Source organism: Rattus norvegicus, chromosome 9 (assembly GCF_021556685.1).
Source record: "Rattus norvegicus strain SHRSP/BbbUtx chromosome 9, alternate assembly SHRSP_T2T, whole genome shotgun sequence".
Lineage (NCBI taxonomy): Eukaryota > Metazoa > Chordata > Mammalia > Rodentia > Muridae > Rattus > Rattus norvegicus.
The window spans coordinates 103,936,578-103,963,184 of record NC_141542.1 but is presented as its reverse complement, the minus strand read 5'-3'; the positions used below and the strand labels follow the sequence as shown (position 1 = coordinate 103,963,184).

General features: G+C 50.7%; 1 protein-coding gene across 10 annotated transcripts in view; it reads right to left on the bottom strand.

Annotated features, from left to right (window-relative positions):
- Positions 1 to 24,693, bottom strand: part of Mroh2a (maestro heat-like repeat family member 2A) — a 37,085-nt gene extending 12,392 nt beyond the window's left edge. For 5 of the 10 annotated variants that reach the window (XM_087565595.1, XM_087565597.1, XM_087565594.1 and 2 more), the window contains exons 1-28: positions 23,977 to 24,693; positions 23,063 to 23,156; positions 22,804 to 22,985; positions 20,955 to 21,086; positions 20,639 to 20,801; positions 18,163 to 18,261; positions 16,936 to 17,087; positions 16,291 to 16,434; positions 15,553 to 15,645; positions 15,328 to 15,406; positions 15,109 to 15,222; positions 14,070 to 14,146; positions 13,140 to 13,259; positions 12,742 to 12,852; positions 11,610 to 11,757; positions 10,499 to 10,539; positions 9,843 to 9,984; positions 9,531 to 9,583; positions 8,992 to 9,099; positions 8,089 to 8,208; positions 7,828 to 7,950; positions 6,311 to 6,463; positions 5,310 to 5,432; positions 4,273 to 4,352; positions 2,991 to 3,099; positions 2,362 to 2,457; positions 1,529 to 1,633; positions 391 to 514 (exon numbers count right to left, since the gene is read on the bottom strand). In XM_087565595.1, coding sequence (XP_087421721.1) covers positions 391 to 514; positions 1,529 to 1,633; positions 2,362 to 2,457; positions 2,991 to 3,099; positions 4,273 to 4,352; positions 5,310 to 5,432; positions 6,311 to 6,463; positions 7,828 to 7,950; positions 8,089 to 8,208; positions 8,992 to 9,099; positions 9,531 to 9,583; positions 9,843 to 9,984; positions 10,499 to 10,539; positions 11,610 to 11,757; positions 12,742 to 12,852; positions 13,140 to 13,259; positions 14,070 to 14,146; positions 15,109 to 15,222; positions 15,328 to 15,406; positions 15,553 to 15,645; positions 16,291 to 16,434; positions 16,936 to 17,087; positions 18,163 to 18,261; positions 20,639 to 20,801; positions 20,955 to 21,086; positions 22,804 to 22,985; positions 23,063 to 23,141 — 3,070 coding nt within the window. In that variant the 5' untranslated portion in view covers positions 23,142 to 23,156; positions 23,977 to 24,693. 10 annotated transcript variants of the gene reach the window in all.
- Between the last annotated feature and the right edge of the window lie 1,914 nt (positions 24,694 to 26,607).

The following is a 26,607-nucleotide window of genomic DNA, read 5'->3' as shown; positions in this document are numbered from 1 at the left end:
GAGAGAGTGAGCAGCCTGGGCTGCCCTCCGGTATATGCATGCCCCTTCCCTTTTAGCCTCCACTCACTGAGCCTTCAACACGACTAGCTTTGCACACACCACTTCCGCATATGGCTTACGTATCTACTGCCCTGTCCCTCCAGCTCGGTTCTATCTAGTTCTGTTGCTCCCTTGTTATCTGCAAGCTGGATAAGTCCAACGTTGGGCCTTCAATGGGTCAACCCCATCCCATAAGCCCCCTTTCCTGGAAGCTTCTGTGACCCTCTTGGGGAGGGCTCTCCCCTCTGTTATAAGTTATGCACACTCTTGCCTGCCTGCACATGGGGCCTGCACTGATACCTTAGCCAGCCCTCACTCCAACACGTCCCTCATGTCCTGTCTCCTCCCTACCATGAAGATCTAGCAGGCTGGCCAGGACATTAATCGAGGTCAAGCGGGTTCTTCTGTGGACGTCACAGGTGCACGGAGCGATGAGTCCAACCAGTATTCCAAACTGCCCCAGCTTCAGGGGGATCTGAGAGACAAGAGACATCAGGGCTCAGATCTCCGCACTCAGAAGCACAGCCAGCTGTGCACAGCCCAGGGACAGCATGCAGGGCGACTACAGTGTGCAAGGCCTGGCCACTCTGTGCCGTCCATTCATGCTCACATCTCCTCAGCTGCAGAGCTGGGTTCTTACAGGTCAGTTAACCAATATCAGAGAGCTCAGAATTCATCCCCAGTAAGCTCTGTTCTGCGCTACTCTGGACTTCCAGACATTTGCCGTATTCCTGCATCTGGACTCCAGGTTCTAACATGAAACTACTCTGCTGGTGAGTCTCCTGGCCAGGTGCTTCAGCAGTCCCTCAGGACTGTCTGTACAGTTGAGGTTAGTGCCCCCTCTTCTTTCAGAGAATGCTATCAGACATGAATAGTAGACTCTAGGTGACACATTGTGTGCACCACTGACCCTGAATGTCCTTTAGGCTCTTTCATTATGCCTTGCCTTCCTCCTCACCTCCATTAAAGTGTTTCTGTGGCTTACCATACACCACCCCAAGACCCGAGGCCAGCCCTACCCTCTAGCCCTGGCGAACTACTATCCTGTCCTCAGCCATTTCTAAGAGTAAGACAGCCAGAGCACAGAGCCAACACTGGTGGAAGAGAGACCTCATGCTATGGGTGCTGATTGATCAATTAAATGCCACTTTGTTTTCAACTTCCCAGCCCTGGTGGATATTTGTTAAGCTTGCTTTGTGACTGTAGTGACTTATTTCAGTGTTCTTCGTAAATGGTATCTTTCCTGTGTGGTAGTCTGCATTGGATGACTACTGCATGAGCCTCAGGCACCATGCAGCCTGGATCCATGCCACGCTGGGATCCCATCCTCTGCTCCCTCACCCACCCCAAAGCCCAGGTTTGCCTCTCCCCAAGGGACTTCTGGGGCAGAGCTTGATCTGAAAGGTGCTCCTTCCTCTGATGAAGGCATCATTTTTCTATGGATGCCTCATAGAGTGACAGGCCATGGGATGGGGGTACCCGGACTCACACAGACACCAATGCTTTGAACGTAGATCTGCATGAGATGGAGATGGAGGGCCATGGCTTTCTCCCGTTCCCATTCTTTCTCGGACAGGATCCACTTCTCCAGGAGCTGGGTGTGGAGCCCAGGACACAAAAGCAGGGTTAGCGTCCTGGGGACAGCCAGCTCCACCCCGGCCAGATTTCACCTCGTGGTACCTCCCACTCAGAATTTGACCCTCAATACTCCTGGTGTGGCTCTAAACACCTTCTTCCCTAACCCTGCCATGAAGGGAGTTGAGGCTGGGGTCGCTGGGAGGTCTGCTGTATCCTCACAAGAACAGTAGTACTTGAAAGTTGTGCTTGTAGCCCAAACCTCAGCTCAGGTGTTGCTGACAATGCAAAGGTACTTTTAGTGCAATGAACAGTGTTGTTGTGGCTTATGTATGAATGCGCGCACGCACACACACACACACACACACACACACACACACACACACACACACACACAACTATATGTTAAAGCAGTGCCACCCTGTGGTACTGCTGAGAGGTGATAGAATCTTTAGGCAGTGAGCTCAGTGAAGGGAAATGAAGTCAACTGTGAGAAGCCCTTGCAGGGGATACTGGGATCCCCTCCACCCTTTCTGTCACTCCCATGAGGTAAACAGTCTTCTTCTACCTTCCCTTTCTCTCATGACGTCTTGTCTTACCACAAGCCCAAAGCAATGAAACAAGATAGCCATAGACTAACGTCTCTGAAGGCACAAACCACAGTAAGCCATCCCTCACAGGGTAGCTCTCAGGTCACTCTCCAGGAAGGCCACCTTTGGCTCTGGGCTTCTCTGGCAGGTAACTCACATGCACAGTGTCCTGCAGCCCCTTGGGGTCCAGCTGTCTCTGCAGGAGGCCCTCCATCAGCTGCTTTAGGGAACTCATGGCATTTGCATACAGGATCTGAGAGGAGAGAGAGAGAGAGAGAGAGAGAGAGAGAGAGAGAGAGAGAGAGAGAGAGAGCATTGTATAGTTCTATGGCCAGGAAAGGCACACAGTATTCTGCAGGTGTCTCTGTGCCTGGATCAGGAGATGAGAGGCACCAAAGTGGGCTATGGAAATGCTTTGTTGTTCACAGAAGGAAGGCAAAATGGAATCTTCTACACATGCTCTTAGCCGTCAGACCCAGGGACCTTTGAAATCATTTGCTGAAGATTCTGGGGCCTCTATCAGACTGGGTACCTGACCACTTACAGGATGCGTCTTCACGCACACACACCCAACTGACCACTGGGCTCGTTGTAAATGAGAAATAAACTTGAATCTAGTGAAATCTCTGAGGTTCTGGGTTTGCCTGTTACAGCGGCTAGCATTAGCTCGTGTTTACTAATAGAGCTGCTCCAAATTGTTACATTGGAGGTGGTTTGGCAAAGTGGAGCCTGCCTATGCCAGGGTCTGACCCAGAGAACAAGGAGGCTTCCCCGGGGGAATCCTACCTTAACGGACTCATTGTCTTCCCCTGGGGGCTGGAGAGAGATGACAGTGTGTATGCTGATATCCATCAACTCTGTGCTTTCCTCTGGAGAGTAGAAAGGCTTCAGCATGCTGAGGAAACACGTTAGCAGCAGGAGTGGTCACTAGGAGCTAAGCTCATCCTGCGCACTGCCTGCTCTGGACAAGGGAGGCATTTACAGAATGAGGGAAGGGCACAGCACCATGGCTGCGGTCTCGGGCATGCATTGCTGACTAGGAACCTTGTTCCACTGGACCACTAGCCTTCAATACTATGTTTGTGATGGAAGCAGGATTTGAGGGTACAAGAGTCAGCCTTTCACTTCCAGTTGCCTACTCTGAGCCAACCATTATTTGCTAGGTCAGGCCTGGAGGAACAGCCCTGGCTGCTGCTGCTGCTGCTGCTGCTACTGCTGGTGGTGGTGGTGGTGGTGGTGGTGGTGGTGGTGGTGGTGGTGGTACTGATGCAAAGCATCTGGACATCTTTTTAAGGACTCCCACCCCCAGGGACCATGCCCGGGCTCTAGGGATTCTTTTACAATACTCTGGGGCAAGGTCAGTTCTATTAACAGCTCCCTGAGGGGATCTATTGTGCCCCAGAGCTGAGCAAGGCATCCTGCCTTAAGAAGTCCTGCCTGCCTGTTTGCCTCTCTCTGTTCACTCTGTGGGGCCTGAACTCTCAAAGAAATCTAGTCATTCTGCGTCAGGTCAAAAGTCAAATGTCAGCCTACACTAACTAGCTTTTGGACAGCCCCTAGAGGCTGAATTACCTTTTCATGACAGACTTTTTATTTTTTATTTTTATATTTATTCATTTATTCATTCATTCATTCATTCATTTATTGGCATTAGAGAGGGTGGTCAGTCACCTACAAGCACATTCTTCTGTCACCTCTTACCCATAATCCTCTCTATGCATTTGTCTTTTCTTCAAGCCTTGCCTGGCATATAACAATCTGTGCTTCCCTAGTGGGAGTGGCATGTATTCAAAAAATCTGCCCCCAGCAGCTCGGCTAAGCCCACATACTTGCCAGTCACCTCCTTGTGCCAGGAGAGGCAACCAACTTGGAAAACTTTACAGAGGAGTCTGGAGAGGGACAGGCCCTACCTACCATTGCCTCGGGGAGTTGTTGCCCCACATCACTGCCACTGAGGTGGAATGATGAGGTCTGAAGGAGTTCTGAGGGGAGCCCTGAGAGATGGTCACAGACTTTGTCCCACCATCTGGAGGCTGTAGGAGCTCTGGCAGACCCCGCCCCAGCTCACCTCAGTTGCGAGAGAGCATCCATTGCCATCGACCTCACGGGAGAAACCAAGTGGTCAGGTGTTTCTGCTTTGATGATCGCCTGTCCCAGCACAAGAAGGGTTGTGAACTGTTGTCCGCCCGGAAGTGGGGTAAGGCAGGGAGGGGGTAGTCACACGATCTGGTGCCAGGGTGAGGGGGGCCTGGGCCTTTGTACGGAGTCTGGGGCTCACATGCCCGCATTCTTTAAGGCTCATTTGAGAGCAGAGCAAGGAGAAGGAAGAAAATGCACAATGGGCCTAGGCTTCTTTCCCAGGGCCTCCAGTGACTCGATGTGTGTCCTTGGCTGCACAATGCATGTTCCCAAGCCCAAGTTTCTCTGTCCTATACAAGGCTTGATGCTTAGCTAACAGCTTGTGCCAGGCTCTTGTACAGTGAGTGAGTGACTGGGAAAGGAGCCAATAAGCATTCATTTTCCTGCCCCTCCTACATCTCACTTCCCCCAGGGACTGCTTCTGCTGCAGTACAGGTGGTCTTCCAGGACCCCATCCTTTGTCAGTCATGACAGAGTGGCAACACTTGAGGGACAAGGGTTGACTGAAGCACAGGTTCCTTCAGTCTGCAGACAGCTGACTTTTTCTAAACCTCACTGAAGTTCTGAACAAATGGCTCTCTAGCCCTGCCTCTAAACGACCTCTGTCTGCTAAGTCTCTTCCTGTGGGAAAGCCCTGGAGCTATGTCTCTCTTCAGCTCACCCCCACCCATCACCAGTGAGCCTCTGTCTGTTGGTCCCTGAGCCAGCCTCTTCTGGGCACCATTGGGCACAAGTCAAACGAGGTCCTGCCCTAGTTTTCATGCTCTTTGGGGACATGAAACCCTCCGTGATACACCAAAGCTGTCCTTGGAACCTATCGTTCAGCAGATCAAATCAAGAGTGGGGCAGAAGGTTTTGCAGCCCCCATAGATAGCTCACAGTTGTCTATAAGGAACTTCAGCCAGGGCACAGTCAGAGAGCTAGACCCCCTGGCCAACCAGGACTGGGCAGCCCTGTCCCACTCACAACTATGAGGCCAGTAAGAGCAGACTTGTGGGCAAACTGGAAGTCCTCTGGGTCTTGGATGCTTTTGATGGCATTGGTGACCTGCACAACACTCTTCATGAAGGCCATTTTGAGGCTGATGTCCTATGCCCGGAGGAAGAATGTGATGGAGAACCTGTTTGCAAAGGATTCACGAGAGCCCCGAGCCATGCCCCTCACCCCTGAATCCTTCCCTGTCACTGAAGAAGGCTCCACCTCAGAGGTGCTCCGAGTGACAGCCCTCACCTGTCTGTTCTTCAACCACAGAAAACTGTGGTATTGAAAATGGCCACAGTGGTCATTTTTATGCTCTGTGCATTTTTTTTCATGATTCACATGCATGTGTATGTGCGTGTATCTGTGCATGTGGAAGGCAGTCACTGTATTCGTTGACACAGGGTCTCTGCTTAGTCCTGGAGATTACAATTCGGTCAGACTGGATGGATCCTCCTGTCCTCATGATAGGATGACCCACCTCCTCAACACTAAGATTACAGATGTTTGCTGCCATTGTTAGCTTTAACATACATGGGGGGCTGGGGATTTGAACTTAGGTACTCACGCTTGTGTTTAGCAAGCACTTTCAGTGACAGAGTCATCTCCCCGCCTCCCACTGCATGTATTTTATGCCACAAGTTTAAAAAATGAATTCTTCCACTTTCATCTACCTTGACATTCCAAGAAAGTATCCCACACCTCTGTGTCTTTTTGAAGACCACCCACTCTTCTCCTTCATGAGAGTGAGTAGGCCGGAGGGGAGGGTGAGAGAGTGGGCAGAACTGGGGCGCACTTTGTAGTTCTGGGGATTCATGGTCACCTGCAGCACTCGGGGGGGGGTGCTCTCTCCACCCAAGCATGACCCCAAAGCTCAGGTGTGAGCATGGATTCCCAGGAGATGACGGGGCAGGACCCCAGCTGTCTCCTGAGTGTAGCAGTGTAGCGTCCCATGCACAACACAGGCTGACTCCCGGTATGCGGGCTACCTGGCAGCTGCTCGAGTAATGGTGGATGATCTTAGCGGTGATGGGGCTGTCCACATGGGTGAGGAGCATTTGGGGGTGGCAGTAAGAGGACACACAGCTGTACATCACCATCAGGGCGCTCTTCACGGTCTCTCGCCTCCAGGGGTGGTCCTTCTGCGGGATAAAAAAAAAATGCTTGTTGCACAAGTGTGAGAATGGGGAGGGGGTTAGATGCTCAGTGTGACAGCCCAATTGTATTCTAGCCTCAGAAGGCAGGGGTCGGGGGAGTTTGGGGCGACACGGACAGAGGATTCCCCAGGCAGCAAACTGGCCAGATCAGCAAATGCTGAGTCTGACTGAGAGAGCCTGTCTCAGTGAATGAGTAGAAGGGTGAATGAGGATGGTTCCTGACACGGAACCAAGGTCTCCACATGTGTGCACATACCTGCATACATCACCCACACACATGCCCACACACGTGCAAGCATGCATATATACATACCCTTATATATACACATATATGAAAAATGGAGGAAAATTAAAAAGGGGGGAGCAGGGAGTGTTCACCGGGAGGGAGCAGGAGCTGGGCTGGCTGTGGGCAGGACAGTCTCTGATGGAAGGAGCTGTCAAGTCAGTCAGGGGTTCAGTGGACTGTTCTTTGGGTGCTAAAGCACCTGTTCATTTCCTCGAGCACTTATACATTTGCAGTTTTATCAGGTGTCAATTACACACCAGATACTGGGCAGGAGAACATGAACCAGACAAAGGATCTACCCACCCTGGGAAGCTTGAGTCCAGTGATACATGCAGAGGAAGCTCATGCAGACATCCCTAAACAGAGACTAGCTCCACAGGACATACTTAGGCAGCTGAGCAGGTACACGTCACCTTGGGGGGCTGGCTGAGAGTAGTTTATTAAAATCACCATGGTGTCAATGATGAGTTCATTAGATTCTTGTGGTAAGTGCGCCTCCTGATGTTTGTAATGTGTAAGTGCGCCTCGCGATGTTCATAATCTGTAAATGCGCCTCCCGATGTTCATAATCTGTAAGTGCGCCTCCTGATGTTCATAATGTGTAAGTGCGCCTCCCGGTGTTCGTAATGTGTAAGTGCGCCTCCCGATGTTCGTAACGTGTAAGTGTGCCTCCCGATGCTCATAATGTGTAACTGCGCCTCCTGATGTTCATAATGTGTAAGTCCGCCTCCTGATGTTCATAAAGAAGGGCAGACAGGGAGTGGGCAATTTAACTCCCTAGCTGGCAGCTGTTGGACACGACCTTGTTTCTCTGGCAGCCTTGAGCAAGCAGATTGCCAGTCAGGCAATAGGCTGGGCCTCACACCAGGACTGACCACTGTGGATGCTCTGCAGGCACCTTTGGGAAGCTGCTGGATCACCCTAGTTGTCTCAGCTCCCACAGTTGTGGCCCCAGACCCAAAGGACGCAAGCAGCTTAGTCCAGATGTTCCCAGCAGGATCTTTGTTTTCCTGGAGCACCACCTTTGAGGCCTGACACCAAGCCTAGCAGTGAGGAGCCTTACCCTCCAGGCACCAATCTGCCAGGACTGCTCCGACTCCTGGATCCTCTCCTCAAAGTCATGAAGCACATTCAGCACTGTCTTTACCTGGCCCCGGGCACACAGGCCAAAGCACAGGATGACGCCCTTTAGGGAATTCCAGTCAAGGAGAAAGCAGGGGATACAGAAAGATAAATAAGTACACACAGGCAAGAACATAAATAAACCCAAGTGCCCCCTAGATCACAGAAGATTGTAAATAAGATGGTTCAAGGGTACTCTCACCTCCCGGTCAAAGTCGTTGCTATAGTCCGTCTTGTACAGTAGCTCCAGCAATAGCACCTCCACCCTGTCGGCCTCCAGGCCCATGCCTAAGGTGAAACCCAGGGCCCTGTACAGAAAACCCTGGAGGGATGGGAGGGAGGGAGGACTTCAGGCATTTCCACTCGCATACCTCGGGGTGATGCTATTGGGGAACACTTGATACACAGTTCTGTCTTTTGTGTTTTTTTTTTTTACAGGCATTTATGTGCATTTTCTACATCCTGTAAAATAAATGTTGTTTGTTCTGTGACGTCAGACTGCATAAGGGCAAGCATATTATACATTTTAACAGTGAAGGTCAAATCCTTTCCTGTATAAGTTGCATCAGATATGTTCCTATCTACAAACCTGGGCGCATCAATTTTCCCAGGTACTTCCTAACATAGGATAACACTGGCAAGAGGTGAATATCCTTGTTTGGATGCGTAGTAAGATGGGATGGAGGTTTAGGGTTGTGGTGGAGGTGATGCGGAGTCTGGAGAGACACTGGCATCCTGTTCTATCCATGAACATGGGATGCTTTACAATTGCCGAGATCCTCTCTGATTTCTTTCAATTATTTTTTATAATTTTACAAAGAACAAGAAAAAATATTTTTACCAAAAACAAACAAAAAAAGAACATGTGACCATGGACCAGAATGTGGAATACAAACAAAAGACATTTTAAAGTGCCTGAAATCATTGGATTAGATTACTTCTGTCTTTCTAGAGCACTAAGTAGTCTTGGGGCTACCTAATCTGATGTAAATACGTATTGCCGGAAGCCCATCCCATCTCTGGAGGCCCCTCCCATCTCCGGAGGCCCCTCCCATCTCTGGTGGTCCCGCCCTGCCTGAACTACGAGGTCCCTGTGAGGACAAACCTTTTCCAAAGAGGGGCTGTCGAAGGTCTCAATCTGATTGTTCAGCTCTTTGCTGAGGCGCAGGCTCCAGCTGGTCCCACGGGTCTTCTTGAGGGAGTTTCTCAGAAACTGGGAAGTGGAAGACCGTGGTGGGCAGAGGCACACGAGCCTCACCTTGCTCTTAGCTGGGTTCAGGGAATACTATGTGACCCTGAATCCGGGCTTGTTCTTCTTGGGCTGCCTTCTCTAAATCTCCATTCAGTTGGTGGACGGCCAACCCAGCACTAACATTATGTGTGTCTGGAGCATGGCTGTGGCTTTAAGAGGCTGCTGGGAGGTCAGGGCTATCCTGGAAAAACAGGCTGTCTCTGCTGCTTTTGGCTCTCTCACTTCTCCCTTACTGATACGCACAGACATAGGCACCCTCCTTGTTAAATCTGCTCTGACAGAGGGAAACATGTCCTTTACATGACGCTAATCTTGTCCACATGTCAGCCCTATCAAACGTCCTCCCTTCTTTTCTCCCTTAGTCTGGCCTCAGAGACAGTTCACTCCTTTACCTGAATCAGCATATCCTCCCAGGCCTTCTGGTTCCAGGTAAATTCAGTGTGCTCTGCAGGAGAATAGGCATGGTCTCATGGTCTGCCCTCTTCTTCTGCTCCCTCCCGAGTAAACCTCCTTGTCCCAGCATCAGAGTCCCGCCAAGAATAAGCTCATCGCATTCGGTGTTTCCCTTCCCACCTCCTCCACGATGCACATCCAGTTCTTAAGACCAAAGGAGGTCTGTTCGGGTCCCCCAGACTCCAGGTCCCTGTGATCTGAGGCACGTGACTAGTGAGTCCCCCAGCTTGCACACAGAGCAGGCACCTCACCTTCCAGGTACTGGACCAGCATCGGGATCTCCTGCTCCCACATGTCAGCCATGGAGGGAGCAATGCTCTGGCTTAGGGTCCTCAGGAGGTTGAGCATGGCAATGCCACGACCTTCTCCTTTGTAGGGTGATGACATCAGCACCTGGAGGGCCCCAGAGAGTCACTGGAGCAGGGGCCAGGCATCTACCCCCTATCTTGGAATTCACTGTCTTCGTTATAAAGAGGACATTGAGTGGGATGTATGATTTTCAAGCAAAGTCCAAGGGTTTCCAGCATAGGAAGGCCCCTGTAGGGGACACTGCAGGCAGGAAGGGGATGAGAGGCCAGACCTGGGTTCCTTCCTGACCCTGAGTCTCAGCGGAACATTGACTAGTACCCACGGGACTGAGCCCTGCTCAGGGCCATGACTGGTGTCCTGGTGGTGTTTATGGCATAGGAATCTGGGAGCAGATCCTGGCCAGGTCCCCAGACATCTGAGCACACTGTCCCCGATGCATCTTCCCAAGAAGGACAACACAGATACTACTCTGCCGAATATCCAGCTTCCACCCTGCATCCCAGATCCCTCCTCCCACTGGAGCACGGAGAATGAGGAGTTTAGGGAAGAAGTGTCACTGTCAGTAGGTGTGCCAGGACACAGCATGCCAGCCACTCACCAGGAGACGGGCCAGCAGCTTCTGGGGTGCAGGCAGGTCCACTGAGGAAGGAAAAGGAGCCCCAGATAAGGAAGCCTATAACCCCCGAGAGACACTTTGAAGATCATTTTCCAGAATCAGCACTATTACCCTCACCCCTTAGGTAGAAGGGTAATACCTAAGGGAGTCTACCTCTAGGGAGTTTGTTTCTCATGAAGAACATCATTGGCTTCTTCCAAAAAGAAAGGAGACTTTTCCTCATGGGCCAGGCGGATTGAGATGTGTTTTAGATTGTGGGTGTTTATTTTCGAATGGGCCTACCAGGGCAATATCTTGTCTCCTATTGTAAACCTTGGGCTCTCTTCAACTAGGAGTGATCTAATTCCCTACCCTGTCTCCCTCCTGTCCAGTCCCTATATGCTTTGGGAACCGGTAAGCCCCACAAAGCAATGGCGCTCAGATGGATGGGCAAGGGAGGGGCCAGGGTTGCTGGGAATCTGCAGGTGTGGAGACCCAGGAGAGGATTCTGGGTTGGGAGGTCACAGAGTAGTGGAGTCACTTAAGCTTCTTAGCTTGAACTCAGATGGCAGGCCTTACCCTTTGTCATCCTTGGATAGGAACAGCCCTCTTGAACCACCCTACCCCGTCAATGCCTGGCCCTGGGAAACCCAGGGGCCATGAAAGCATCCCCTTGGGACCAGAGGTAGTAGGTGAAGAATGGTGACATGATGCAGATAGACATGGTCACTTGAGAGCCTGTGTTGACTGGGCCTGCCCTGAGTGGACCACAGTAGAGTCAGTTGACAGAAGAACTGACAGAAGAATGTAAAACTTCCTCTGGATGGCTCAGAGAAGCTGGGCAGGGCAAAGACTCAGAAAGGACACAGCTAGAGTGGGGCAAGGAGCCCCCTTCCTGCCCTGCCCAAGATGAGTGCTGGGGAGATGGGAACATGATGAATGGATTACCAGGAGGAAGTCTGTAGGCTTTTAACCCCTCTCTAGACATAGCAGGGAGGATTCTAGATGGATCCTGGAGAAGGGGAAACTTGGTTGATCAGGACTCTGTGACCAGGGTGACCGGGAGCCATTCCACCTGCCTGTTCCCACAGGTTGACCCAGGGATGCCACCCACCATGCTTGCTCTTTCCAGCTATCCCAGCCTCCGTGTCTTTGCCATGAATTTGGTTCTCGGCCAGGTTCGTGAGGCTGATGCAGATGGGGGTCAGTGCTTCAGTGTAGTCTGTCTCCATGATGTAGCACAGGAGCCTCACCCAGAACTCCTGGCACAGGAATGGAGAGAGGGCCCAGGACCAGTCAGAGGTGTCCTATGCTCCACCCCATCCAGTATTGGTTAGGCTCCGCCCACAGCGTGAACTCCACCTGGCATCCTGAAAGCTATCCCAGACACTCAACGGACTTTCCTGCCCACCCTGGATTTTTTTTCAGAGGCATCCAGATGGCATCCACACAGCCTGGCTGACCTCATATCTACTCTATGTGCAGTACATCCTCTGACCAGGGCCTTCCTCTGGGTCCCAGAGGCCTCCGAGTTACAAACCAGTCTGATAATCCATGCGTGCCCGACAGTCGCAATGCTTGGGTGCATTTGTCAACTTGGCCGAGCAAGTGTGCCCTCTTATTAACCCAATTGCTAGTCCAGAGTTACTGTGCACACGTCACACAGAGATGATGAGAAGTTCACCATCCGTAAAGGAGATTGCCTTGAGTGCAGGGAGCCGAGAGGTACAAGGAACACAATTTGCCACAAAATGACATATATCACTGCAGCCCTACAACTCAGGCTTGTTCTCCAGCCTCCAGTCTCCAGCCTACACCCTCCAGCCTGAAGCTCCTAACCCTTATTATCTCCAGTTCCCACTAGATAGGAGGTCTCCAGCCTGTGGCTTCATGGACAACCAATCATTCCTCACTTGATGATGTCATGATGTTTGGTTTTTTTTCCCTGCCTCGTTCCTGTGTCTCATCTATTCCAATTAAAGTCAGGCACGCTGATTTCTTCTATAACCTGGGGTGCCTGGTGTCACACAGAACCCACCTAGCTCAACTTACTGAAATGTAGAATCCCCTCCCCAAGGGGAATTTTAAAATAATGCACATGCTTCAGGCATTAAGGTGACTGCCACATATTGAGACCTACTGGGGGTTCAGAGGTGGAGAATATCCCTAGGTTCCTCTGCCAGCCTTTGGAATGCAGCCAGGAGCCATCATCCTGGCAATGGCTGGCTGGGTGGGGAGTGACTCACATTGGTCATGCCACTGATAGAAGAAGTTATGATCTTCACTGTATCCATTGTTACTTTGTGGACCATCTTCTCTTCCAAATCCCTCTGATAGAAGCATTCCCGGCGATTTGTCTAGAAGACAGAACCAGGGCAATCTGGCAGGCAGGGGCTTGTCAAGGTCTCAAGAGTGGTCTCTCTCCTTCCCAGGGGGCTCCCTGCCCAGACACTGGGTCCTAGGATGCTAAGGGCTGGGGCTAGGCCTCATGCCTCCAAGACTGCACAAATCCAGTCCACACCTGCAGGCAACCATGAGCTATACAGGTCCAAACAGGTTCTCAGCGAGTTGTTCTTTGCTCAACCCTTAGTAATCTATTTCTAAAGAGGAGCTGTACTGTAGGATTAGTGCTGGGGCTACTCACCAGCTTATAGGTAGACAAGGTGAGCTGGACAGACACGTACTTCAGACCCCAGCCTTTGATCTTTTCTTGGAAGCCTGACAGAACCAGCTGACCAATGATTCGTAGGATTGCCATCCGTACCTGTGGGGACAGGGTAGGGACAGCTGGGGGAGGGCCAGGCTTCAGCATGGATGTTTGCATCTAACAATCGTGTGACTTGAGACTGCTGGGGACTAACTGTAGGAACTCTTGGTTTCAGGGGGTTTCGGGGGATACCTGGCTACTCCCCACTCTGCCCATCACTGCTTTCCTCACAGTGGAATGTCATTCTGCAGTGTCTTCACATGAGTGCCTCAGTTGGGCTCTTCATAGACGTCTCCATCCCATTCTAACATTGGTTACCTGGTCTTAGCAGCCATGGTGGGGAAACCTATGTATTTTTTTCCATTCTGGTCTTCCTTGGGTATATAGTAAAACACGCACTACGGTAGGGGTGGGGCTCAAAACTAGTCATATTTCTTGTGTCTTTGTGGCTTCCAGACTTTGAAGACAGTTCTATCTAAATCTCTACTCCTAGTGCACATGCCCTGCCCCCGCTTCCTCAGAGCTTCTCTGACCATCCCTTCCCATCATTCCAAGCTAGCTGAGACCGCCTTGCAGCCCAGGACTGTGGTATTCAGCTAGCTGAGGGTGTGCCAAGGAGAGTGCCTCCCCAGTTACTTTTCTCACAAGCAGTAAGATTGCTAGACAAACCCTGTGTGGACAAACCCTTTCTTCCCTGTAAGGTAGAAGCGGGGCGTACAGCTTTGGAAACCCCTGGTCTCTGTGGCAGCACTGCAGCTCTCACTGGCTACGCTTTGCCCTGTCTGCATCCAGGGCTAAGCTGAAGACAGCCATTCCAACCTCCACCCCTTAGCCTTAGCTACCCTGGCAGGGTCCCCTTCCTGTTACCTTGGACCGAGTGTCAGAGAGGGTGTTCTTGACGACCCGGATGGCCAGGTAGATGGTCTTGATATTCATTTTGGGGTCTGGAAGAGACAGACCAGCCTGAGGAACTATGGCTCAAGAAGAGAGGGGGTGGCTTGTCCCTGACACATCGCATTCGATTTCCTTCACAGAACACAGGCTCAGATTGACTTGCTTAGGACCCTCACTGGTAGGCTTCCCATGAGCACGGCCCTCTCTTCGCAGAACCACATTCACGCATACACGAACACACACATGCACACGCACGCTCACATGTGGAGGTCAAAGGTCCAAGGCATGGACCCTGTATCCTCCTTTATCATTCTTCTCATTTTTCTCTCAGGACATTTGTTTTTTTTTCCCTCTGACCCCCATCCCTAGTGTGGGTTATAGACATACAGCGACACACCCAGCTCTTTACATGGCTGCTGGGGTTCTGAACACAGGTGGTCATGCTTGGATAGCCAGCACTTTTACCCACTGAGCCACCTCCCCAGCCTCCACGTAAGCTAGTCTAATGCTTTGTGTTAGCGCAGTGCTTTAATGAATATCTTGGCCTGATTAACTTTGGGTAATTATTGCCTGGAGGACTGAAAAAGGATTGTTAAACCCATGGTTTGGTTCTTATCCAACTAAGCACCCAGAATTGTTCAGCCATTTGAACCCATCAGTGGCGTTCAAGGAGCTGGTTTCTGTGACCCCTGGCTAGAAACCAGCAAGAAATACCTCAGAGGCTGAATCCAGCTAGACCCAAACAACTCGTGTAATGATGGTTGTTTCTTTATTTATTTTTATTTTTATGTGTATGAGTGGTTGCAGCAGGATTTAGGCTAACTGAAAGTCGAGCCCCGAGGGCAGAGGTACGGAGGGGCCATGGTGCTGGTTAGAGTCAAGACTTCGAGATACAAAGCAATCAAGAGGCTTGGTCACCCAACAGTGACTACAAATAGTGCTGGAGCCAGATAGGAACTTCACTGTCTCTCCCCCCCCCCCCCATGGTGCCTGTCCCCTCCAGCTGGCTCACCATCTGCGCTCACTACGGCCCTGATCAGGGCCAGCGTCCCCACACGGAGAGCCTCTTTGCTCATCTCCACCTGGCTGAAGAAGAACTTCATCAGCTCCTTGGGGTAGGAGCGGGCTGCAGGGCAGAAGGGGGATGTGTGTCAGTCAAGGCCGGCGGGCTCTGCCTGGATGCCTGCACTCAGCAAGGGGCTGGGCCTCCCCAGGTCCCTGCAGACCTCACCCAGGGCTATGAAGCAGTGCACGATCTCCATCAGGTTCTGACTGCTGAACTGCTGCTGGGCTGGGGCCTTGGAGCACACCTAAGGAGTAGTGTGCAGGGAGGGTGAGGAGGCCACAGGCCGCATGGGCGGTCCAGCCCCATAGGCCTGCATGCCAGCGGGATGCAGTGGGGGAGGGAAAACCATGCTCCAAGGCAGTTTCCTGCTGACGCCCTCCCTGGCCTCACCTGGACGTGCAGCTCTGTGAAAATGGGGTGTAGCAGCATCGGGGGAATAGGGGTGTTGGTGGTAACTGACGCTTCTAGAATCTGCCTCAGGACCTGCAGAGGGGATGGTCAGAAGGCCGCAAGCGACTGCTCCACTAGTTTCGTGCTACTCAGCGGGCCATTGCGTTTATGGTATAGGTTCCCCGGTCCCACCCCAACCCCACACCAGCTGACTGGGTGTCGAGGCTCTGTTTTCTACAAGATGAACTTCAGCCAAGCCTGCCTTTCCACCATCTCTGGATGACTCTTGTGCCTGCAGGCAGCTCTCTAGTCCTGTCCTGTTCATTTCTGCTCCTTGTTTTTACAATAAAGGCCCCAAGCCCTGTAAATTTGCTCCATTTCTGTGTGCACCAGCCCAAGCCAGGCCGGCACTCAGAACCTACAACATCTCCACCTCCCATGTTAGAGGGTGTGGAGGCTCCGAAACCCATTCCACCCAGAGCTCTGGACTGTGTCCCTTTGGTTAGAGATAAAAATCTCTTTGGGTATAACTGCTTAAGGGTCCAAACACCCCCCAAGGTTCTTAGCTACAGTAACCCTAGAAATCTAAAGCAAATTCTCTGTGGCCTCCTGGACCCTTTGAGATCCTTCTACCTGGAATGACAGCTTGTTTCCCATGGGTCGTAGAGGGTACAGATGTTGGGCCTGCTGGTACCTGTGGACTCTTGAGGACCAGAGTTTCTTGAGTCTGGTTCTCACCTGTGTGATGAAGAGGGCCTCCAGGCCACCCTGGAACTCAGCCAGCAGCAGGGGGATATAGTCGTACACCTGTTCCCTCAAGTCGTCATTAGGCAGGAGAAGGCTCAGCATGGGCCTGAGAGACTTGATGACCCCCAGTTTCACCTGTGTAGGAAGTGAGGTTCCCAGAGCCCCAGCAGGACCAGGATCTTAGCGACTCAAAACACTCTCCAGCATCATACAGATGGGGAATTACAGACAGGGTCCAGGCCTTCTCCTAAAGCCCCCACCATGGTCAGTGCAGTGGGGTCAGACTACCCGATATGAGTCCTACCTGTAAACAAAGCGACCTTGGGCAAGTGCAGAACAAACAAACCTCAGTTTCCTTGTTCTTAAAGTGGCCCTGCCTTACAGAGTTGGGATGAACACATTGTTCATGGTCAAGATATCCAGCAATTACCTGGAATGGGGCAAATCCCTTCAAGTCTCAAGACTTCATCAAAAGCTCTCTGTGGGCCTTTGCCAAGCTCTAACCCCTCATCCCTCCATCATTCACAGAGCCCTGGGGTCTCTGGAGCTCTGGGAACTGAACCCAGAAGTTCTACAGCATCTTCTGGGAAGTGTAACCCAGAGGATACAGAGGCCTCTGAGCACACCAAGTCTCACCTCAAGGTCCTGGTGGCGCAGCCACACGGTCACGAAGTATCGATACATTGGGAAGAGCTTCACAGCAAACTGGTCCTCAGTCATCACAGGGTACAGGCTATCCTCCAGGTGCCTCAGATAAAACTGCACCGTCTCACAGAATGTCTCCATGGCTGCAAGACAGGCAGGTGGGGTCAGAGGGGCCAGGGTTGGAACCACTCCTTCCTGGTACTCTTGGTGTTACCGAGTCCCCTTCTCTCTACTCTGTTGGCTGTTTGCAGACCCCTGATTCCGTATGTCCATGTGAGCACTGAGCACACAGTTATGACTAAGCCCCTCCCCTTGGGGGATGCAGGATCAAAGTGGGACCACAACCCGGAGATGCCAATAAGGGCAGCAACAACACAACCTCTTTTTCTTAGGCATCAGGGTTTGGGGGCCCAAACTAGTGTCAAATAACCAAATCGCAGGGCCAGATGACCAGATGTAAATAGCCTCTAAGGACTTCGCAGAGACAAGCCCAACCGAGGGCATGTGAACTGCCTTTTCCTTCCTGCAACTGTCTCTCATCTTTCTCTGAAATACTTAAGTACAGAACGAGTTACATAGAGTCACAGATATGACCATGGTCTTCTAAAATGTACCCACATTCCCCCAAGGGGACAGATCATTGGCTACACTGGTTAGCTTTTTAAATATAAGCTAGAGTCATCTGGGAAGAGGGGACCTCAGTTGATCAAACACCTCCATCAGACCAGCCTGTAGGCAAGTGTATGGGGTGTTTTCTTGACTAACCATTGATGGATGAGGACCCAGCCCACTGTGGGAGGTGTCACCTCTGGGCAGGTGGCCCTGGGTTGTATAAGAAAGCAGGCTGAGTAATTCACGAGGAACAAACTAGTAAGCAGCCTTCCATGCCTACTGCCTTAGTTTCTGCCTCCATATCCCTTTATGCTGGACATCAAGTTGTTGGCTAAAACAAACCCTTTCTTCCCCAAGTAGCTTTTGGTCATGGTGTTTGTCAAAGCACCTAACTAGAGTGAGAACCAAACAAAATAAGAGACTGAGCAACCACCAGGTGGGGACAAACAAACCTCTCAGCCAACGAACCCTTGTCCCCCTCCCCATCCCCTTTCGCCCCCTGGTTAAGGCCTGAGACACAGGCCCAGGTGAGACACAGGCCCAGGTGACCCACAGGCCCAGGTGACGCAGGCCCAGGTGACCCACAGGCCCAGGTGAGACACGCACCGCTACAGATCACCTGGCGCATCTTGGCTTCGTTGGCAAGTCTCAACATCGTGAATATGGTAGCCAGGGTGATGCCCATGTACGGCATAAACTCAAACACTGTAGGATAGCAAGAGGCCACAGGAAGTCAGGGAAGGGGTTGAGAAGGGAGAAGGCAGAGAGGGTAACTCTACCACCTACTACCTCAAGACTCTGCAGTCTACCGGGAAACCCTTTGCCACCAGTAAGATGGCGGGGGATAGGGTGAGGTGAAACATGCTTTGAAAGGGTGAACCAAAAGGAAGAGAAGGGAAAAGATGTGAGGGGGAAGCAGGGAATAGAGGAGCTACAGAGGAGGTGTGGGGGGCAGAGAGCCACAGGACAGGGAGAAGGCTGATGTAGAGAGAAAGGGAGGGTCCTAGCCAGGGAGCATGTCTGTCTCAAGGGCATATGTATGACTCTTGAAGACTTGGTATTCTCTATTCTTGGATGGTACCACAGATGAGACAGCAGACAGGACTCACAGACATAAGAGCATCCCATAGGAGACCCCGGAGGCTCAAACCTGGCCCCTCCACTCAAGCTGAGCGCACCCCTCCACATTTCCTGAACTCCTAGACTCAGAGTGTTTTTCTAACAATGAACTAATTCTCTAATCTCCTCCCCAGCAGGGTCCTTCTTTCAGATCTTTGGGGTTAGTATCTGTAAGCCCAGGCCCACCCATGCCTGTGGGCCATCCAGTTGCTACCTCCTTTTTTCCTCAACTCCCAGCCAGGCCTCCATCCCCTGCATGCCAGGCAGCGCCCCCACCCCTCCGGCTCTAACTGTCCCCTCTACAGAAATGGTCGTGTGGTCTGGACTACGAGTGGCTCTGACTTCACAGTGGTGCTATCTGCCCTCAGTAAAGGCCCCGTTCCCACGTTTGTGGTTAGGTCTTTTCCAGTATTGACATGACGCAGACATTCCTCTTTCACAGCGCTAAGCAGCCCGCTGCTACAGAGGAAGACTAAGCTCAGCCCACAGTATGGCTGAGCCAGGATGTTGTCGCATCAGTCGGGCTCAGTGCATCGTAACTAAGGATATTTTCATGTTCCCGTGAGTCCGTCAGAATGCAGTCCTATCGTAAACTGAGGGGCAACTGTGCCCTCCTTCTCGCAGTCCCGTGATACCGCCCTGTGGTGCTCTTGACAAACCTTTGGAGACACCACTACATTGGGGCTTCTCTAGGCTGGGTCCCTCTTATTCCCTGAGTGACAATGGCTTTGAAACCCACCTGCCAGCCTGACCTCTGATCTCTTCATACCAGAAATTTCATCCCTGCCTGGCCTCTCTGTTGACCTCACTCAAAGCTAGATCCTTCCTTGGTCACTCAAACTCTCTCCCTGTTCTTCAGACCCTACTGACTGACTCATTCACTCCTCCACTCAGAGCCCTAGCAAGTCCCATCAACCAGGGCCATTCACGGCTGTCCACTACCCACTAAGCATGTCCCAGCCCAAGCACCGCCCTCTCCCAATGGGTACCTTCCACCCCTTCTCCATCTACACAGTGGCCCGAGTTGTCTCCCTGGAACTGGAATTCCACCAGACAACTGCCCCTTAGTAATCTCTACTAGTTTCCTGCACCTTAAATAAATCTAGGGGCCTAGGGTTGCTGATCCCGGCCTGCCTCCCTCACCTCATGCCCATCTCCTCACTCTACATCTCCAGCCACAGGCATCTCTTGGGTCTTCAGTGAAATCAGGCCCCGGAAAAATCCTGCCCCAAAGCCTTTGCTCATAGTGTTCTCAACAAGTGGGTTTTTTTTCTCCCACTGACGCACACACACACACACACACACACACCTCTCGTCCATCCTTCAATCTCGGCTAGAATATAGCTGTCTCACCTAGAGCCCTCCCCTTCACTGCTCTCAAACAGCCATCTTCATAGCTGTCATCTCTTAAGCATTTGTTCTCCTGCGTCCTTGTGTGTGGTCCCTTCAGAAGCCAGGAACCATATGGCTTTTCCTCACCACTGGGACCCAGCACCCACCACAGGCTCATGGGGGCAAGAGCTCAGTATGTTTCTGCAAGTGGAAAGAAGAAGGAGAAACAGGGGACAGGGGTACAAAACAGAGTAGGGGTGTGTGGGGAGATAAAGGGGAAGAGAGGAGACAGACAGACAGACAGACAGACAGACAGACAGACAAAGAGGAATTGAATCAGAAACACCAAAAAGGAATCTTAGTGTTAAGAACTAGGCATAGAGGGGGCTGGGGATTTAGCTCAGTGGTAGAGCGCTTACCTAGGAAGCACAAGGCCCTGGGTTCGGTCCCCAGCTCCAAAAAAAAAAAGAACCAAAAAAAAAAAAAAAAAAAAGAACTAGGCATAGAGGGGATGTCACAGAGATAGAGAAACACAATGGGTGGGGGTCAGAAACAGAGGTAAAGTGTATGACAGAGAGTAAGAGGTCAGCTCAGTCTGGTCAGGAACTGGGGTAGGAACTCAGATCCCTACCATTGCCATTGGCCAACTTGGCCAGAGTGACGATGACAAACTCGTCAGTGAGGTTGAGGGGCTTGAGATGATGCTGTAGTTCATACATGACCAAGCTGAAGTGGTTTCGGGACAGAGCCACCAGGGTCTCACTGGCCACCTCGGCGGTCTCGAAACCCTCCGTCTGCAGGGGGACAAGAGAGGCACCACTAGCACCCTCCTGGTTTGAGTAGGCTCAGTCTGCCTTAGCTCCATGAGAGAGCCTGGGTCAGGCTCAGCTGCAGTCCAGCGCCTGGGTCTGCAGAAGGAAGGCATGGTGGAATCCAGGCCCCATTACCTCTGTGATAGCCCGCATCTGCTTGGAGGCAATGGCCACCAGCCTTTGTATACAGCGCTCCTCCATCTCCCCTTCCTGCTGGATGATCTCCTGCATGATGTTGTAGATGTTCATCTTGCGCTGGGTAGAAATCTGGGAACAAGCATGGCAGGTGGTAGAAGGGGTGGGGGCTTTCCCCCAGCACCACCCACCACCTCCAGTTCCTGCCTCACCTCCCTTCTTCACCTGCAAAAGGGAACAGCCACTCTCTGGTCATCTTGCCTCAGATCTCCTCCATCTCCAGCCCTTCCCAATTCTGTGCACTCATCCAACACCCCCTGTCGCTAGGATTTGCAAGTCATTCCTCTTGGCTCAGTCAATGGTCAGCCGGAAAGGTGTCATATGGTCAACACACAACGTTATTCACACACTAAATAGTGTCAGGCTTGAGAGGACAAGAGGCAAGTTCACTCTGACCTTTGCTCAGGTCAAGGACTCGAGGCAGGAAACACATCTTTCCCTCCTGCAGCTTCTGTGTGGACAGCACTGAGTACCAAATAAGGTGTCCTGGTTTGGGATGGATTGGGCAGATGGCTTGTGTGCCCAAGGCCATATCTGGATTGTTACATTTGAGAATGACTCTTACTATGTTCATGTGTGCGTGTGTGCATGTGTGTGCGTGTGTGTGTGTGTGTGTGTGTGTGTGTGTGTGTGTGTGCATACAAATGGCGGCCAGAGAACAGCCTTAGGTGCTGTTATTTAAATGCTGCTGCTCACCTTGGGTTGGTTTTGGTTTTTTTTTTTCAGACAGTGTCTCTCACCGGCCTGGAGCTTGCCAGGTAGGCTGGGCTGACTCCTCCATCTGGACCCAGAGATCCTCCTGTTTCTGCTTCCTAACTGCTGAGATTACAACTGCACACCGCCATGCTTAGCATTTTTATGTGGGTTCCAAGGATTAAACTTGAGTCCTTGGTTTTACAAGGCAAGCATGTTGCTAACTGAACTAATCAATCACGGGCAATTTTACATGGAGCATCATGAGTCTAGGCTTTGAACTCTGAACACAGAGGAGCAGTGAGATCATAAGGTCAGTAAGTACTTCGTGGCTCTAGACCAAGCTCTCAGCCTTTATTATCATCACTGCCCCTGAAGTGGCCTTTTCCATGTTTTCCTAAGTGTCCTTGCCACACGAACCTTGGGTAACCCAGGTTTAATGTATATACACAATGGGCAATCTGCACTTTATACATAAAGAACAGTCAAAAGTCAGCAAATAATCATGTTTTCTGTACTTTCTGATGCCTTGAGGTCTGTGGATGAGCAGTGCTGTAGGGCCTGCCCCTCCCGGCAGTAGCTACTGTTAGTTAAATATCTGATATGCAAGACCCCAAAGGGGTCATGACCCACAGGTTGAGAACCACTGCCATAGAAGAACAGCCATGAAGATGGTGTCAGGGCAGCTGTCAGTAAGCCAAGAGGAGCCTCAACAGAAACCCAATCTTTGGGCATCTTGACTAAAGCCTTCTAGGATGTAGAACCGAGAAGAAATATGTATCTGGAGTTTTAGCCACATAGTTTATGGTCCTCTATTATGACAAACTGTAATCCCAGTCAATCCACAGACCAGTCCCCACCAACCAGGGGCCTCCCAGTCCTGCCACACCACACACAGAGATGCCTCCCAAACAAGTTGCTCTAACCTCAAGTAGCCCCGGGGAATATGGGTGCCTCTGGTGTTAGCCATCTCAGCATCTCAGCCCTTAATACTGTGTTTGTGGTGACTGGAGAGGTGTGCTGAATGGTGGGTGGACGCCCAGACATCTGAATGTGTCTGGTCAAAGAGGAGGTGTGGTGACTTGGGTGTCCCTACCTCTGGCACCTGTAGGCAGCGGATGAGAGCGTTCATCACCACACAGGGGTCAGTGGTAGCCTTCTCTGTGATTATCACTGAAGCCAAGGTCTTCCGCATGTCCGGGCATGGCCCTGTGGTGTCTGTCTTTGCTGATTCACTGTCCATGATGTTCAGGAGGTTGGTGACTTGAAAGAATGTACCTGGCACAAAGATGGTGTAGATTGGTGCTGAGCGGCCAAGAGGGACCCGTGATGTGTTGATGTGGTTGACTCCTTACCGTCATCCTCTGGCTCTAAATGTGCCAGATGCTCTGCTTCCTCCAATACGTCTTCATTCAACTCAGCAGCTTCATCCATGTCTCCTCAAGCTCCCTTCAAGATGGATGAGGTTAATAAATACTCTGCCTGGCCACACTCCCTAAGAAGACCTCCCAGGTGGGCAGAATCTGCGTCTCCATTTGAACCGGTAAATAAGGCAAAAGGAACGGGATGTTCCATTAGATGCAATGCTTGTAGGAATTCCCTCCCTTGAGTTGCTTGTGTTGTTGGCAAAGGCGATGGGAATTGACTCTCATGTTGTTCACGTGGGGCTTTTCACAGACTAGAAAGACACTGCCATCGCCGAGAGGAAAGAGCTGTGGTGCATGCTGACTATGGAGGGACCATGGGGTTTGAAACTGGGGTTCCCAGTCCTGTGACTACAGGAACTGAATTGTGCCAACCATCCCATGCACTGAGGAGAGGCTGTTGAGCGCCAAAGAGGAAAGTAGCATTACCCACAACTTGGCTGCAACCTCTAAGACCATGAGCAGTGGACCCAGGCAAACCACACCCGACTCCTGCCTATGTAGAGACTGAGATAGCGGGTACTTTTTTAATCAGCTAAAGCAGTTATACTTTGCCACACAGCCATAGATGATCTCATATGCTTAGTAAAGACGGTCTCCTCCCTCTTCTCTAGATATTACAAATTTGGGACTACAGAATTCAGTCCTCTCACTAACTTTAAGGGCTGACTGTTTAACACCCAAAGTTTCTTAATGAATGACAAGCCAGAGCAGATATCCCCCTTTAAGGACCAAAGTTCCCTAGACCCTTCCTCCTCCAGGCCCAGTTCCTCAACCCTCAACCCATGATAGCTCTTCAGAGGATTCCCAGGACCTAAACACCAGCCTTGTCTCGAAGTCCTCACCTGCGTAGAACAAAAAATGTTGGCTGAAGAAGATCTCTGCTCTTTATCTAGTATCCACCAAAGAAAATATGAATAATGGCAGAATCCGATCTCCACCACAGACATTCAGCCTCCTCCATGGTAATGCTCACGAGAAACAGGACTCCTGGCAGGGGTGGAGGTTTCATTAGAACCATCACCGTTATATCCCGGACCCTTGGAACTTTGAGAGCCAACTGCCTCCCTGAGGCACTATCCACCAGAGCTTCTGGTACATTGGGCCGAAGTCAAAGCTTCACACCAAGTTTCCATTAAATATTTCCATACCCAGAGGTGTGTGCTGATGTATGGTGGCCTGTTTGGGAAAAGGAAATCGTTAGTGGGGGTTATAGCAAAGATTCAAAAGGGTGGATGGAGGTGGAGCCCAATATAGATGGAATCAAGGGAGGGAAGGGAGGTAAGAGGATGGTATGGCTGTGGGAACTCCTTTGTCACTAGGACTACTCAACAGCCACTTGAGGACTTGTGTCCTCACAACTGGACCAGAAGCCAGGCGAGGAGGTGTGTTCTCACTGGGAGAGTCTCGGAAGATAAGGAACTTCAAAGACAGAGAAGAATACAGTTTCTTCCTTAAACCAAAAGTGGTTCTCAAAAGACTTCCTGGTCACCTGTTGCTGAGAGAGCTGGCCAAGATCAGTGATTTGTACAACTGGTCTGGGGGCATCCTTCATGAATTTCAGGTTAACAGACTAAGGTTCAGAGTCATACTGACCCAAGGTTTCTTTATTAAAATTCCATTTAAGTCTGCCCATCTTGCCAAGTGGCAGTTTATACTGGTTAGATGGACATATATTTTGTTTAGTTTTTTATTTGTCAATTTGACACAAGCGAAGGTCATCTGGGAATTGGGAACCTCAACTGAGAAAATGTCTTCATCAGATTGTGAGTCTGCGGGACATTGTCTTTCTTTTTAATCTTTAAAAATTATCTTATTTACATGTATGGGTGTTTTGCCTGCAGGTTATATCTGTACAATCTATGAGACTTGTACCCATAGAGCTCAGAGGATGGCATTGGATCACCTGGAACTGGAAATTACCTCTAACTCTTCGTTCCATCCCATTTCTACTCCGTGGAATTTAAAGGGTTAAACAATGAGTTTCTGGGCTGGAGAGATGGCTCAGAGAGTAGCAGTAATAAGAATAAGTGCCCTAGTTTGAATCCCTAGCACCCACATAAAAAGCCTGTCATGACTCTGTGTGTTTGTAACTTCAGATTTGGGGGTGGAGATGGATGACCCTTGGGAGCTTGGTGGCTGGCCAGCTAGCTGAAACAGAAAGCTTCAGATTTAGGGAGAGACTCTGCCTCAAGGAAATACGGTAGAAAGTGATAGAGCAGGATACCCAACATATTTTTCTGGCCTTCTCATACATGTGGGCACGCATGTGCGAGCCCACGCGTGCACACACACACACGGAATCACACGTACACTTGCTTACGCATGTTTTTTCTCTCTCCCTCTCCCTCTCCCTCTCCCTTTCCTTCTCCCTCTCTCTCAGGATTAAAATGACTTCCCTATACTCCACACCAAACACATCTTTCCAATAAACTCCTGCACTGTTCCTCATTCTGGCCACTGGAGACACATTAGTCAACATGAAACAAAACATAAAGACAGTTGTTCACTTCCTCCTCCACCTCCCCACTGGGCCTTCTCAGGACCTTCAGTGATCTCTCAAGTCCTGTTTTAGGTCAAAAACTATGTTGACTACATGCCTACCAAGTTCAGCTAAGCATGTTGGATACAGGACTACAACGTGTCTTTGTCCTCTGGGGTCTTCAGAGACAATACGCAAGTATTGTATGAATTAGAACCAGATGTAAACATGTCAGCAATTGGTTTGCAGAGACCATGGGGGGGGGGGTACAGAGACCCAGCTGTAAGGCATTTTCTTAATTAGTGATCAAGTGGGGAGGGCCCTTTGTGAGTGGTGCCATCCCTGAGCTGGTAGTCCTGGGTTCTATAAGAAAGCAGGCTGAGCAAGCCAGGGGAAGCAAGTCAGTAATCATCACCCCCGCCATGGTCTCTGCATCAGCTCCTGCCTCCAAGTTCCTGCCCTGCTTGAGTTCCTGTCCTGACTTCCTAAACCCTTTCCTCCCCAACTTGCATCTTGATCATAAAGTTTTGGGCAGGAATACAAACCCCTTGACTAAGACACACACACACACACACACACACACACACACACACACACACACACACCCCTTTTAAAAAGCAAAATGTCCTTTAATCAATTGTCTATAGAGGGCACTAGGATCATGAGTCTGGTGAGGAATTAGTGGGTTATGTTGGTTTTCCAAGCAAAAATTTTTCAGTTTTTTTGTTGTTGTTTTTGTTTTTGCTTTAGTTTTTAGATTATGACAATGATGTTTGATTCACATACAACCCATTCTTATGTGTTACAACTCCACCAAGCATCCAGCTTTTCTTCTTCGGGTACTAACTAGGAAGTGAGAAATGAGCTTAAATGTATATAGGTTATATAAATCTCATATTTATCAGTTAATTGCTTCTTGAGTTTCCTTAAAGTAACATGAAGACAACATAGAGAGAAAAATGGTACCAAGAGTGAAATTGTTACTCTCCAGAGG